We start from the raw sequence: 14,330 nt of genomic DNA, 5'->3' as shown, positions 1-14,330 counted from the left end.
TGAAAAAAATTGCAGAAGCTTACATTCAGTTTTATACCATTTTTAGTTTAAAATATTCAAAGCAATACCATATGTAAAATACACAAGTAGCAAAAGTATAAAAATATGCACGAGAATGCTACAACAAACTTAAGGCTAGTAATCTTTGTGGGAGGGATGGAAGGAGTAGGGCCAGAGGAGGGGTTTGCACAGGAGGCTTCATTGTATGTGTAGTATTAGAAATACTGGAATATTTCAAGGCCCTGTCGTTCTCCAATACCTCCTTCCTAGAGGTGACAGCATCTAATGGTTTAGTGTCTAGTGTTTCTGGGCCTGTGCATATGGAAGTAGAATAGCATGGGCTCTGGGGTAAGGGTGCCTGGTTGTGCAAGGTGGCTATGATTATTACATGAACCCCTCCTTGTAAAGCACAGTGTGCTGCACTGCCTGGCACACATCTGGTATCTACTGAGCACCTACAATTAGTGAAATATGATATATAAATGGACTATATGGAGACTATGTTAATGTCTAGCACATAGTGGGCTCATAAATAAGTACAGAATAAATGCATATTTAATAAATGAATGTATATACATAGTTTGGATTTTTCTTCTATAACTCGTACCTTTCACTTACTAGTATTTCTTGGTAATCTTCCATATCGAAATATACAGATTTATAAAATTATTTTCGCCACATTTAAAAAAAATCTGATTTTAATTTTTAGTTTCAGGTTGGGCGTGGTGACTCATGCCTGTAATCCCAGCACTTTGGGAGGCCGAGGTGGGTGGATCCCCTGAGGTCAGGAGTTCAAGACCAGCCTGACCAACATGGAGAAACCCCGTCTTTACCAAAAATACAAAAATTAGCCAGGCGTGGTAGTGTATGCCTATAATCCCAGCTGCTTGGGAGGCTGAGGCAGGAGAATCGCTTGAACCCGGGAGGCGGAGCTTGCAGTGAGCTGAGATTGTGCCCCTGCACTCCAGCCTGGGCAACAAGAGCAAAACTCCGTCTCAAAAAAAAAAAAAAAAAAAAAAGAAATTTAGTTTCTTTTTGTGACTTGTTAGTTTCTTCCCTCCTCCCACCATTTTTTTTTTTTTTTTTTTTTTTTTTTTGAGAAAGGCTCTCGCTCTGTCGCCTTGACTGGAATGCAGTGGCGTGATCACAGCTCACTGCAACCTTGACTTCCAAGGCTCAAGCAATCCTTCCACCTCAGCCTCCCCAGTAGCTGGGACTACTGGTCTGCACCACCATGCCCAGCTAATTTTTGTATTTTTTTGTAGAGATGGGGTTTCGCCATGTTGCCCAGGCGCGAACTCCTGGATTCAAGTGATCCTCCTGCCTTGGCCTCCCAAAGTGTTGGGACTATAGGTATGAGCCACCTCGCTTGGCCCTGATTTTTGAACTGATGTTTATCTTTCTCTTACTGACTTTTAGGAGTTCTTTCTACCTTTTGAATACTAACTCTCTGTTACATATCTCATGTGTGTATATAGGTTCTTTTTCCTTCCACGTTGTTACTTAGGATGTCTTTAGTATTTTTTTGTTGTTTGTAGAAGTTTTTTATTTTTATGTAGTAAATCCATTCAGTATATAAAATTTATATTAAATTATTGTTATATCACATAAGATTATAATCTCTTACATTCTTGTCTAGGATATACATACATACATACATACATATATATAGTGTTAGTTTTCATAGTTAGGTTATGCTGCAGTAATAAACTATCCCCAAATCTCACAGGCTCAAAACACCAAAGGTCCCTCTTGCTACTTGCCCACTCATGGACTGGCAGGGTAATTTGCTCCTCATCATTTCTGGAACATTGCAGATAGCACAACTCTGAAGATTCTTGTTCTGGCAGTTAAGTGTCCTGGCCGAGAAGCAACACACATCACTTCTGCTAACAATTCACCAACCAAAACTTGTCCCCACAAGGGAGTAGGAAATACATCCTCTGTCTACCCAGAAGGGGAGGAGAACCAGATATAGGTGACTGGTACTAAAGACTATTACAGTTGTGTATGGACCTTTATTCTGTTTGGGGTTTGTTTTTAAATGTGGTAGGCAGTATAATGTAGTGGTCAGGAATTCAAGTTCTAGATCTAGACTACCTGATGAGTAACAAGTTACACTAGTTAAACTGTTTCAGACTTGGTAAGTGGAGATAATAGTAGAGTTCTCCTCATAGGGTTATTGTGAAGATTAAATAGATTATAAATGTAAGGTGCTTAGAATGTTGTGTCAGCTTGGGTCCTCTGAGGAGCAGGTGCCAAGGAGCAATTAGAGAGCAAGTGATGAGCTGGGGAAGTTGTCTGTGAGACAATGCTCTGGGGAGCTGGCAGAGGGAGGGAGAGCTGTGGACTGCAGGACCGGCCCCTCTGGAGGAGAGGGGGAAGGAAGGAAGGCTGGGCAGGTGGAGGCACAGGCTGTCAGGAGTATGGCCTTGGCATGAGTCTGGGCAGGGAGCCTGGCTGTGGGGAAATGAAGTTCTAAGGAGGTCCCAGCATGGCCTTGGCATGAGCCTGGTGATGGGTGTCAAGTGTGCTACAGATGATGCTGCCAGTCAGTTATGCCCCCTGTGGGTGGAGATCTGAGGGGCGTGTACTCATACCTGCCATATAAGCACACGATTAATATTAGCAACGTGGCTTATCAAACGGGAGTGTAACTTGGTTTTTCCAAAAGGAAAACCAGTTACCCCAGCTACATTAATTGGATAATCTAGCTTTTTTTTTTTTTTTTTCCTACTGACGGGAAATGGAAATGCTGCTTTTCTGTAGATGTGAGATGCTCTATTTGTGTAACAGTCTCCTGTGGATGGCCCTGTGCATGTGTGCTCTGACAGTGTGTAGTGGATCTTCGTGTGTGCCTAAGCTCTTGTGCTTTTGTGCCACTTTATCTGGGGTAAAGTTGTAAATGTTGAATTTCTTGGTAAGGAATATTATGTTTTAAGTTTTGGTGGCCGTTGTCCAATTTTCTTTAAAGAGCTGTCCCAAGGTACAGTCAGATTAACAGTATACAGCACCAGCTTCCTCATGTCCCCAGCAGCACTGAGAGGTGGAAGATAGTGCCTCACTGATGGTTTATTTCACACTTCGTTACTTATAGTTGAGAGAGAATATTTTTCAGATTTTATTGGACATTGATATTTGTAAATTGTTCTTTCCTTTTGCCCAGTTTTCTATTGAGTGGTTCATAGTTTCTCATGGATATCCAAGAGTTCTGGATATGTAGAGGTGGAGGGTCAATCTCATCACTTTCTTGTTTTAAAAATCTTCCATGGTTTTGTCGTCACTATGGGCTCAAACACCTTGGCATGGCATTCAAAGCCCTCACTTCTGAACCACCCCACTTCCGACCTCATCTCCCATGATCCCTGGCCATGCGGTGCGTTGGCGCTTTCCTGTCTGTGTGCTTCCTTCATGTTGTTTTCTTCCTTAAAATGCCATTTCCCTTTTTCTCCAACACAGTGCTTCTCACACCTTGAGGATCATGAGAACCTATGTTTTCATTTTATTTTTTATATATATTTTTGGGCCTATCCCCCCAAGGATTTTGATTCAGTGTCCAGAGTGAGGCCTGATCTCATTTTCTTTATCTGAATGATGACAATGTTGAAAAGAGATTTCAAAAATTCTGTACAATCCTATATGTGTGTTGTCCTTGACATACTCTTTCTTGGCAAGAATCATACTTTGTCTTGTAATGTATGAATAGATTGATATGGAACAGGGGAGGGGAAGCTGCCCCCTCCGATGGTTGTGGAGATGAGCAGGATTGGGAAGCAGTGCCCGCCTAGCTCGCCCCTCACATGCTTTGTGGCACGCACCCCTTCAGGCTCGCTCTTTTGTGGTGTCTTGAAGGATGTTCTATGTAACCATTAAGAAGACTCTGATGTTGGGTTGACGTTCCTTCTGTATATGTTTATGTTTTCCATTAGGTTCTAAAGTCATCCTGAGCTAGGACTGGGACTCGTGCATTTTTAGATTTCCCATGTTTGCGCATAGTAGATGCTTGGTAAATGTTTGCTATAATTAAATTAGGAGCTATCTGAAAAAGAAAGAAATAAGAGATATTTGAAACAAAGTTTTAAACTGTAAGAAACCATATAGATGTGAGTAGTTAATATGAAGAATACTGATTTTTCCATTTTATTCACTTTTTGCTTAATTTAAAAAATGCTGTTAGAATCCTTTAGAAGGCAAGAAGTGTTAGAACTTTTGGAAAGACATTTTGCTTTTATTGAGTCTGTTTTAAAGAACAATTGTTTCTTAGACAATGTACAACAATGTTCTACTGTTTTTCTCCTTGAAATGTGAGAAAGAGAACATACTTGTCTGTGTCTTTAGGCAGAGATCTCTCTATGGGTCTGTGGAGATAGCTACATGTAGATAGTGTGATTTGTTCACAATTTAGGTGCCTGAAACACTGATTGTTTTGTTATGTATTTTTTTGCAAGTTCCTAACGTCAATGGATTTTTTCTTTTATTTATAGACTTTAAGGCCTATTATTCCTAAGATTCTATGAGAATGTGTTTCGTAAGAGAGAAATGGAGATTTTTGGCCAGGTGTGATGGTTCATGCCTATAATCCCAGCCCTTTGGGAGGCAGAGGCAGGCAGATTGTTTGAGCCCAGGAGTTCAAGACCATCTTGAGCAACATAGTGAAACTTTGTCTTTACAAAAAAATGCACAAATTAGCTTGGCATGGTGGTGTGTGGCTGTAGTCCCAGCTACTTGGAAGGCTGAGATGGGAGAATTGCCCAAGCCTGGGAGGTAGAGGCTGCAGTGAGCTATGATTTCACCACTGCAGTGCAGCCTTGGCCACAGAGCAAGACCCTGTCTTAAAAAAAAAAGGAAAAGGAAATGGAGATTTTTCTCCAGTCTGTCTTTACTTACCATGAGACATTCTTATTTTCTGTCTTTTTGTTTGGGGAGAAAAGAGCAGCAGCAGTCTTACCAGAGTGTATTTCACTTCTGTAAGTCAAGAACAGTTTAGTTCCTAGTGAACTATGAGGAAATTTAAAAATTGAGGTTGGTGGACTTGAGCTTTTCGAAGGCTGCTTTGTCCCGTATCGAATTCATTCCTTCCCCTTGGGAGCCAATCCTTGAGATGCCTCAGAGCTTAGCTGCAGGTTCCCACTGTCCACAGTGGTGATGTTTAGGCCACAGTAGACTCCCCTTTACTCCCGTTGCCACAGACTGTCTTGCATCCCACCAGATCCTCCAGCCCCTGGTGCCCTTATAGTCTCAGGGTGCTTGGGGACTTTGACCCCTCCCGGAGCTTTTGCGAAGAAATTTAGTGCTCCTCTTTTTCACCAGTTACAGGGTTCCTTCAGTCATTAAAACAAGTTTCTCTTCCCCTTAACACATAGGTGCCCTGGGCTTTTTGTTTCTGTGTCTGCAAACCAGTGTCAACCAGATTTTTCCAGGTGTCCTTCTACACCTCTCCCCACGTGGCCACACCTGTTCCCTGCCAGGTGTAGCAGAGACAGTATTGGTGGGCATTGGCCCATCACTTGGAACTTGAGGCTCATCCTTGGGATTTCCCTTAATTTTTGTTTTTGTTTGTAAATTTGGAAGGTCTTAATTTTTGTGTAACCTTTGTGTTTTTGTCCTGAGAATTTCAATGTAACATGACATGAAAAATTCAGGTCTGTGTTGCTAATACAAAATTTTAATTTTTCTTTACAGGTCAACTTTGTAGTGTGCCAACTCTTTGCCTTGCTAGCAGCCATTTGGTTTCGAACTTATCTACATTCAAGCAAAACTAGCTCTTTTATAAGACATGTAGTTGCTACCCTTTTGGGCCTTTATCTTGCACTTTTTTGCTTTGGATGGTAAGTAACTATTTTGATCCTTTTAAAATGAAGACTATTTGGATATATTTGAGAATTGAGTATGTGGAAAGATACAGTATGTAGGGTGTTGTTCTTACATTTACTTAAAAAGTTTTTTTTCCAGGCCAACTTTTAAATTTTTATTTTTAAAACAAAAAACAACGAATGGGAAATGGGCTCTCTCTCTCTCTCTTTAGTTTAGTCTTAGAGGAAAATTTACTATTTATAATTTATGAAAAGACAGATGAAAAGTATATAAAAGCATTTTATCCTGTCATGAGTAGTTCTTTACACCTATTTTGCAAATCTTTTATACTGACAGAAAAGCCATTTAAAATGTGTTTTTGTTTGTTTGGCTGTTTTTTCTCTGGGCAAGTAGCTTTTAAGAGCCTGATAAAGCCTATTGATAGAACTTTATTGCTATTTTTTAGATTCTGCCATTAGCAAAAAGAGGCTTTTTGTTTGTTCATTTGTCTGTTCTTCATGGGGAAGAATTATTTATGATGGAAAGCTTTTATTTCTGACTTTTCAGATGGATGTTGGTATTTTCTTTCATTAGGTCTCTTTCTCAGTCCTCAGGGCTACCCTGAGAGTCTTAAATACAGAAATACTGTACTTCCTGTTTGTTACAGGAAGTAACAAACAAATGTTAGCTGTGCATGCAGAAGAAATCAGAAGGGCACACTGTCTTGGCAAAACAGCAGAAACTCTCAGTGGCAGTCTCTTTGTGGTCTCTTCCTGAGCTTGCTTTCTTATGTGAGCACTTGTGCTGCATGCTCATCTGCTGTAGTGACAGTGAAGGACTCCTAGACTTGCTCTTCTGCAGATTGTTGTTTGATATCAGAATTCCCTGAGAGGATGAAAATGCACTCACTCGGTCTGTGCCTTAGTAGTTTCTGTTGTGGGTTGTAGAATCTGGGACTTTAATGACACTTTTGTGTTTGTTCTAGAATGTTGTTTTTTGATGGTTATGAGGATTGGAATACACTGATATTTCTTAATCTAATTTTTGCCTCTGGCAATTGCAAGTGTTTCCTAGAAACTCATGAAAAATTAATTAGGGATAATTTATTCAGTCTCTACCATATTATCTCTGATAGGCACTGCCTTGGTAGACAGTGTTTAGTATTGAGATTTAAATATGACCTCTTAAATAAGACCCAAGTCTGGTCTTTTTTGCTTCATTGATATCACGTTTATATCATCACAGTTTTTTAAGGTTTCTCAGGTGATACTATTTAAACTTTTCATAAATCATGCCATGGAGTAGTATATATTTTTCAAACTTTTGATTATGGAGCTTTTCAAACATAAAGGTACAAAGAACAATATAGTGAGCCCTCATATGCCCATCACTCAGCTTCAACAGTTATTAAAATTCTACCATTCTTGTTTTATCTTTTTCAACTTATTTTTGTAGAGTATTTTAAAGCATATCCCAGTCTACGCATTTCATCCACAAATAACTTTGATATTCAGTATATATTTGGGTAGCATATTTCCATAATGCATTGGGAAAGGCTTATAGTTCATATTGGCCAACTCCAGGGGACACCATTCACTCTGTGGTCTATGGAGACAGAGTAGAAGATAAAAATATAAGTAGTATCTCCTACAGTTGTGTAACATGGAGGTACTGCCAAAGATGAGGAGGCATCTCTTTACTTAAAAATCTTTTACTAAAGAAGTGTTCTGTTGCTGTGAAGCCTTCTTGGATGCCTTGTAACACAATGTCACAAGTAACCCGACGTTGTTAATGTCAGGTAGTCTGAAGTACTTCAAATTATATGTGATAACCAGGATTTCTTCTTTTTTCAATTTTTAAAGACAGGGTCTCACTTTGTTGCCCATGCTGGAGTGCAGTGACGTGATCACAGCTCACTGCAGCCTCAATCTCCTGGGCTCAGGTGATCGATCCTCCCACCTCAGCCTCCTGGGCAGCTGGGATTATAGGCGTGTGCCACCACACCTGGCTAATTTTTTGTAGAGGTGGAGTTTTGCCATGTTATCTAAACTGGTCTTGAACTCCCAGACTCAAGCAGTCTGCCCACCTTGACTTCCCAAAGTGTTGGGATTATAGGCGTGAGCCACTGTGCCCAGCCAGGATTTTTATTTTTATTTTTCAAACGAGTTCTCTATTTTTTTCTTAAAGGAGAAAGCTTTCTGTATTCTTTCTTTGGAAAGAGGGATTGTTTATGCCTCTGTACCATGTGTAAGATCACTCTTTGTTAATTGGAATTAACTAATAGGGATATATTATTTTGATTTGCATTTCAGTATTTTCTTTTGTAGGCTCAAAAACAATTGTATCTGCTATTGATTTTGACAACTTGTCTTTTGGAAAACATGTTAGTACTCTGTAAGTATACAGGCATGCCTCAGAGATATTGCAGATTTGATTCCAGACCACAACAATATAGTGAATATCATAATAAAGCAAGTCACATAAACTTTTTTGGTTTCCCAGTGCATTTAAAAGTTATATTTACCCTATATTCTAGTCTATTAAGTATGCAATATAATTGTCTAAAAAATGTACATACCTTAATTGAAAAATTTTTTATTAGTAAATAATACTAAGGATTATCTGGACCTTCAGTGGGTTGTAATCTTTTTGTTGGTAGAAGATCTTGTTTGATGTTGATGGCTGCTCGCTTATCAGTGTTGTCTGCTGAAGGTTTGGGTTGCTGTGGCAAATTCTAAAAAGGCAACAATGAACTTTACCATAGTGATCGACTCTTCTTTTCACAAAAGATTTCTCTGTAGCATGTGATGCTGTTTGATAGCCTTTTACCCACAGTAGAACTTTCAAAATCGGAGTCAAACCCTGCTGCTGCTTTGTCAGCTAAGTTTCTGTAATATTCTAAATTCTGAATTAAAAGTAGAGTCCAAGATGGCTGATTAGAGACTTTCAGTGTGCCTCAGCCACTTGGAAATAGCATGGTAGTACATAAAGATCAACTCTCTGAACTTTAATTCAAGAAGGAAAACAGAAATTCACCAGAATTGTGAAGGACACCTCAGATCCTGAAGGGAATGCTGGCAAACAGCCCCTGTGATAGCATCCAGTTGATAAAAGTGAGTGAAGCCCCAGTAAGTGAGAGAGGCAGGGAGCCCTTCTCTGTTGCTCACTTTTCCACTGAGGATCTGAGCAACCCACTCTGAGGGAGAGCACTTTGTTTCTCCCAAGCCCTGGAGCCAACTTGGGAAGAGGGTTTGAGACACTGTGAGAAACAGACATCATGAAAAGCTGCAGACATTCTCCCAGACCTGAGATGGAAAACAGGACACAATTTTTAATCCAGGCACGTATGAAGCCAGCCATTCCTTGGTGACTCAGCAGCATGGCCGTGCAGGCATTTCAGTCTTGGGCCAGAGATTAGAGCACCTGCTCTGGAGTGGGGTAGGGGCCTCCACAGCTAGAACTGTGGAAAGCGCCTCAGCTGTAGGGCTAGAATTGTGCTTTCCTCCATTGCAAGACTGGGTCAGGAGGAGAGCTGCTAAGTTGCAGTTTCTCCTGGGCAGCAAGACTTGCAGCCAAGGCCAGCTTGGTGACCTGAAACTGATCCACGTGTGCCATTATTGGGTGCCCCACTCTGTTCTACTGATACTGTGGTATGACAGGCCCTCTCTACTCCACCTGCAGGCAGAAATCCAGACATTTGAGAGCACCTGTTTGCCTGGACCAGCAGACTGAGCCACCCCATCCCTCCTGGACATAGATCGTGGTGCAGTGAGGCTCTCTCTGCTCCACACCCAGGCAAATCTACAGGCATTTAGACCTTCTGTTTCTCTGGTTCAGCAGCCTGAGCCGCCCCACTCTTCCTGGACGTAGATTGTGGTTCAAGGGGACCCTCTGTGTTCCATGCCCAGGCAGGTTTCCAAGCATATGGAATGGCAACTCTTCTAGATTAGAAGTTTAAGCCATCTCCCATTCCTGTGTAGAGAACATGGAGCCCAGATGGTTTCCCAGCTGCATGTCTAGGCACAATCCTGCGTTCTTGATGGCTGCCCTCTGGATTCTCCCTTGGCACTAGTGTCTGTGCTTGCCACTGGGGGATCTGTAGGCCAGCCTGCTCTGTTTGGCCCTGCTGTTTGTGGCCCCTGTCCCCCTGGGGCTGAGTAGGGAGCTCAGACCACTGTATACTCCACAAACCAGCTTATTGCCTGAGGCAGTAGAGAGCTTCTGCCAGTAAACAAGGATCAAGTATATACTCAGCTGTGTTGGCTGCAGCCAGCTTTCACTTATAAGTACCATCTGTGGGCTTGTAGGTTGAACTTCACAGCCCAATCTCATTAAGGAGGGAGAAAAAGGAAAAAGGAAAGAAAAAATAACATGACAGGGAAAGAAAGAAAAAGAAAAAAACTTATCTGCATGAAAATAATTACAGAAATTAGAAGTGCCAGCATCTCTAGATGAGAAAGAACCAGTGCAAGAATTTTGGCGTTACGTAGTGACACCACCAAATGATTGCACTAGATCTCCAACAATGGACCCTAACCAAAATGGAAACTCAGAAATGACAGATAAAGAATCAAATCATGGATTGCAAGGAAGCTCAGTGAGATCCAAGACAAAGTTGAAAGTCAACACAAAGAAACTTCTAAGGTAATCCAGGAAATGAAGGAAGAGATAAACATCTGTAAAAGAAATCAGTCAGAGCTTTTGGAATTGAAAAACTCACTCAAGGAATTTCAAAATACAGTTGAAAGCTCTATCAATAGACTGGACCAAGCAGAGAAAAGAATTTCAGAGCTTGAAGACCAGTCTTTGGAACTAACCCAATCAGACAAAAATAGAAAAGAATTTTAATAAATGAACAAAATCTTCAAGAAATATGGGATTATGTGAAGCAACCAAATGTACAAATTATTAGCATTCCTGAGAGAGAAGGAGAAAAAGTAAACAACCTGGAAAATGTATTTGAGGAAATAATTCAAGAAAACTTCCCTAATCTTGCTAGAAGTAGCCATCCATATATAAGAAATCCAGAAAACATCTGCAAGATAGTATATAAAATGAGTAACACCAAGGCGTATAGTCACCAGACTGTCCAAGGTCAGTGCTAAGGAAAAAAATCTTAAAAGTAGCTTGAGAAAAAGGGCAAGCCATATACAAAGGGAACCCCATCAGGGCTAACCTTACAAGCCAGGACAGATTGGAGAGCTATTTTCAGCATTCTTAAAGACATTCCAACTAAGAATTTCTCAACCCACCAAACTAAACTTCTTAAGTGAAGGAGAACTAGACTCTCTTCTAGACAAGCAAGCACTAAGGGAATTTGTTACTATCAGACCAGCCTTAGCTCCTTAAGGGAGTTCTAACACAGAAACAAAAGAACAATACCTGCTACCACAATAACAACATAAATATGTAGCCCACAGACCCTGTAAAGCAGCCACACAATAGAAACTACAAAGCAACCAGCTAACAATGTCATGATAGAATGAAAACCTCACATATCAATATTAACTTTGAATATAAATGACCTACATGCTCCACTTAAAAGGCACAGAGTGGCAGGTGGAATAAAAACAAAAGACCCATTCTTGTGCAGTCTTCAAGAGACCCATCTCACACATAATGACACCCATAGGCTCAAAGTAAAGGGTTGGAGAAAGATCTACCATGCAAATGGGGGGTGGAAAAAAAAACGCAGAGGTTGCTTGCTATTCTTATATATGATAAAACAGACTTTAAACCAGCAGCAGTTAAAAAAAAAAAGGGGGGTATTACATAATGAATCCTACATGCATAAAATCATACAATTACGTACAATTCTACCTGAATAAAATTACATAAAATTCTACCTCTCAAGGGTTCAACTCAAGAAGAAGACTTAACTATCCTAAGTATGTACATGCGCAGCATTGGAGCACTTAGATTGATAAGACAGGTACTTCTAGACCTATGAAAAGACTTAGCCACACAATAATAGTGGGGAACTTTAACTCCCACTGACAGCATTAGACAGATCAATGAGGCAGAAAACTAATAAATTAACTCTGGACTTATAGTCATCACTTGACTAAGCGGACCTAATAAACATTACAGAATGCTCCACCCATCAGCCACAGGATATATGTTCTTATCTGCACATGGAATGTACTTCAAGATCGACCACATGCTCAGGCATAAAGCAAGTCTCAATACCTTCAGAAAAACTGAAACCATACCGTCTATGCTCTTGGACCACAGTTGAGTAAAAATGGAAATCAATACCAAGAAGATCTCTCAAAACCACACAATTACATGGAAATTAAACAATTTGCTCCTGAATTGCTTTTGAATAAACAATGAAATCAAGGCAGAAGCTTAAAAATTCTTTGAAATAAATGAAAACAGAGACACAATATACCAAAAGCTCTGGGATGCAGCAAAAGCGTGTTAAGAGGAAAGTACACAGTGATAAACATCACTTCAAAAAGTTAGATCTCAAAATAATGATCTAACATCACACCTAGAGGAACTAGAAAAACGAGAACAAACTAACCCCAAAGCTAGCAGAAGAAAAGAAGTCACTAAAATCAGAGCTGAACTGAATGAAATTGAGACCCAAAAATCCAACCAAAGACCCAACAAAACCAAAAGTTTGTTCTTTAAAAGGATAAACAGGGCCAATAGATTGCAAGCTAGATTAACAAAGAGAGGAAATCCAAATAAGCACAATCAGAAATGACAAAGGTGACATTACAGCTGATCCCACAGAAATACAAAAAGATCCTCAGAGACTATTATAAACATCTCTGTGCACACAAACTAGAAAATCTAGGGGAAATGGATAAATTCCTGGAAATGCACAGTCTTGTAAGATTGAATCAGAAAGAAATTGAAACACTGAACAGACTAATATTGAGTTCTAAAATTGAACCTGTAATGAAAAACCTACCAACCACAAAAAAAGCCCTTGACCAGATAGATTCACAGCTGATTTCTATTAGATGTATAAAGAAGAGCTGGTGGCCGGGCATGGTGGCTCACACTTGTTATCCCTGTACTTTGGGAGGCCAAGGCGGGTGTATTACCTGAGCTCAGGAGTTTGAGAACAGCCTGGCCAACATGGGAAAACCCCATCTCTATTAAAAATACAAAAATTAGCCAGGCGTGGTGGCACACGTCTGTAATCCCAGCTACTTGGGAGGCTGAGGAGGCTTGAGCTCGGGAGACAGAGGTTGCAGTGAGCCAAGATCATGCCACTGCACTCCAGCCTGGGCAACAGAGTGAGACTCAGTCTCAAAAAAAAACTGGAATCATTTTATTGAGAACAGGAATGAGAGAAGGATATCCCCTCTCACCACTCCTGTTCAACATAGTTCTGGAAGTGCTAGCCACAGCAATTAGACAAGAGAAAGAAATAGAAGGCATCCAAATAGGAAAAGAAGAAATCAAACTCTTGGTCTTTGCTGATGATATGATTCTATACTTAGAAAACCCTAAGGACTCCTCCTTAGGAAGAGTTAGAACTGATAAATAAGGCTGTTAGAACTGATAAATGATTGTAGCAAGATTTCAGGCTACAAGATTGACGTACAGAAATCAGCAGCTTTTCTATATACCAATAATGTTCAAGCTGAGAGCCAAATCAAGAATGTAATCTCATTTACAATAGCCACACAGACAAAAAAAAAAATACCTAGGAATACATCTAACTAGGGAGGTGAAAGATCTTTACAAGGAAAGCTTCAAAACACCACTAAAATAAATCATAGATGACACAACAAATGGAAAAACCTCTCAGCTTATGGATTGGAAGAGTCAATGCCACTAAAATGGCCATACTGCCCAAAGCAATTCCTATCAAACTACCAACGTCATTTTTCACAGAATTGGAAAAAACTATGCTAAAATTCATATGGAACCAAAAAAGAGCCCAAATAGCCAAAGCAATCTTAAGCAAAATGAACAAAGTTGGAGGCATCACACTACATGACTTAAAACTATACTATAAGGATACAGTAACCAAAACAGCATGATAGTGGTACAAAACAGATATAAACCAATGGAACAGAATAGAGGACTGCAAAATAAAGCCACACACCTACAGCCATCTAATCGTCAACAAAATTGACAAAAATAAAGAGTGGGGAAAGGACTCCCTAGTCAATAAATGGTGCTGGTATAATTGGCTAGTCATATGCAGAAGAAAGAAACTAGACCCCTACCTTTCACCATGTACAAAAATTAACTCAAGATGGATTAAAGATTTAAATGTAAGACCTCAAACTATAGGAATCCTGAAAAAAAAAAAAGTGAAGAACATCATTTTATCTGGGCATTGACCTTGGGAAAGGATTTATGATTAAAGTCCTCAAAAGCAATTGCAAGAAAAACAAAAATTGACAAGTGGAACCTAATTAGAACCAAAAAGCTTCTGCACAGCAAAAGAAACTATCAACAGAGTAAACAGACCACCTACAGAATGGGAGAAAATATTTGCTAACTATAGATTTGACAAAGGTTTAATATCCAGAATCTATAAGGAATTTAAACAGTTGAACAGG

The 14,330-nt window shown here is 39.9% G+C and overlaps 1 protein-coding gene across 7 annotated transcripts in view; it reads left to right on the top strand.

Moving 5' to 3' along the window:
• The window catches only part of LOC105486520 (membrane bound glycerophospholipid O-acyltransferase 2), a 146,476-nt gene that overhangs the window by 33,666 nt on the left and 98,480 nt on the right, over positions 1–14,330 (top strand). For 4 of the 7 annotated variants that reach the window (XM_011749422.3, XM_011749423.3, XM_071076195.1 and 1 more), the window contains one exon: positions 5,683–5,828. The exons of 2 other annotated variants lie outside the window; for them this stretch is intronic. In XM_011749422.3, the coding sequence (XP_011747724.1) occupies positions 5,683–5,828 (146 nt within the window). Of the gene's footprint in view, positions 1–1,169; positions 1,354–5,682; positions 5,829–14,330 lie in introns of those variants that run through there. One more of the 7 variants, XM_071076196.1, reaches the window with a different exon arrangement.

The sequence above is a fragment of the Macaca nemestrina genome, chromosome 13 (assembly GCF_043159975.1).
Source record: "Macaca nemestrina isolate mMacNem1 chromosome 13, mMacNem.hap1, whole genome shotgun sequence".
Taxonomy (NCBI): domain Eukaryota; kingdom Metazoa; phylum Chordata; class Mammalia; order Primates; family Cercopithecidae; genus Macaca; species Macaca nemestrina.
Note: the sequence above shows the minus strand (reverse complement) of the source record. Positions and strands in the feature narration are given on the sequence as shown.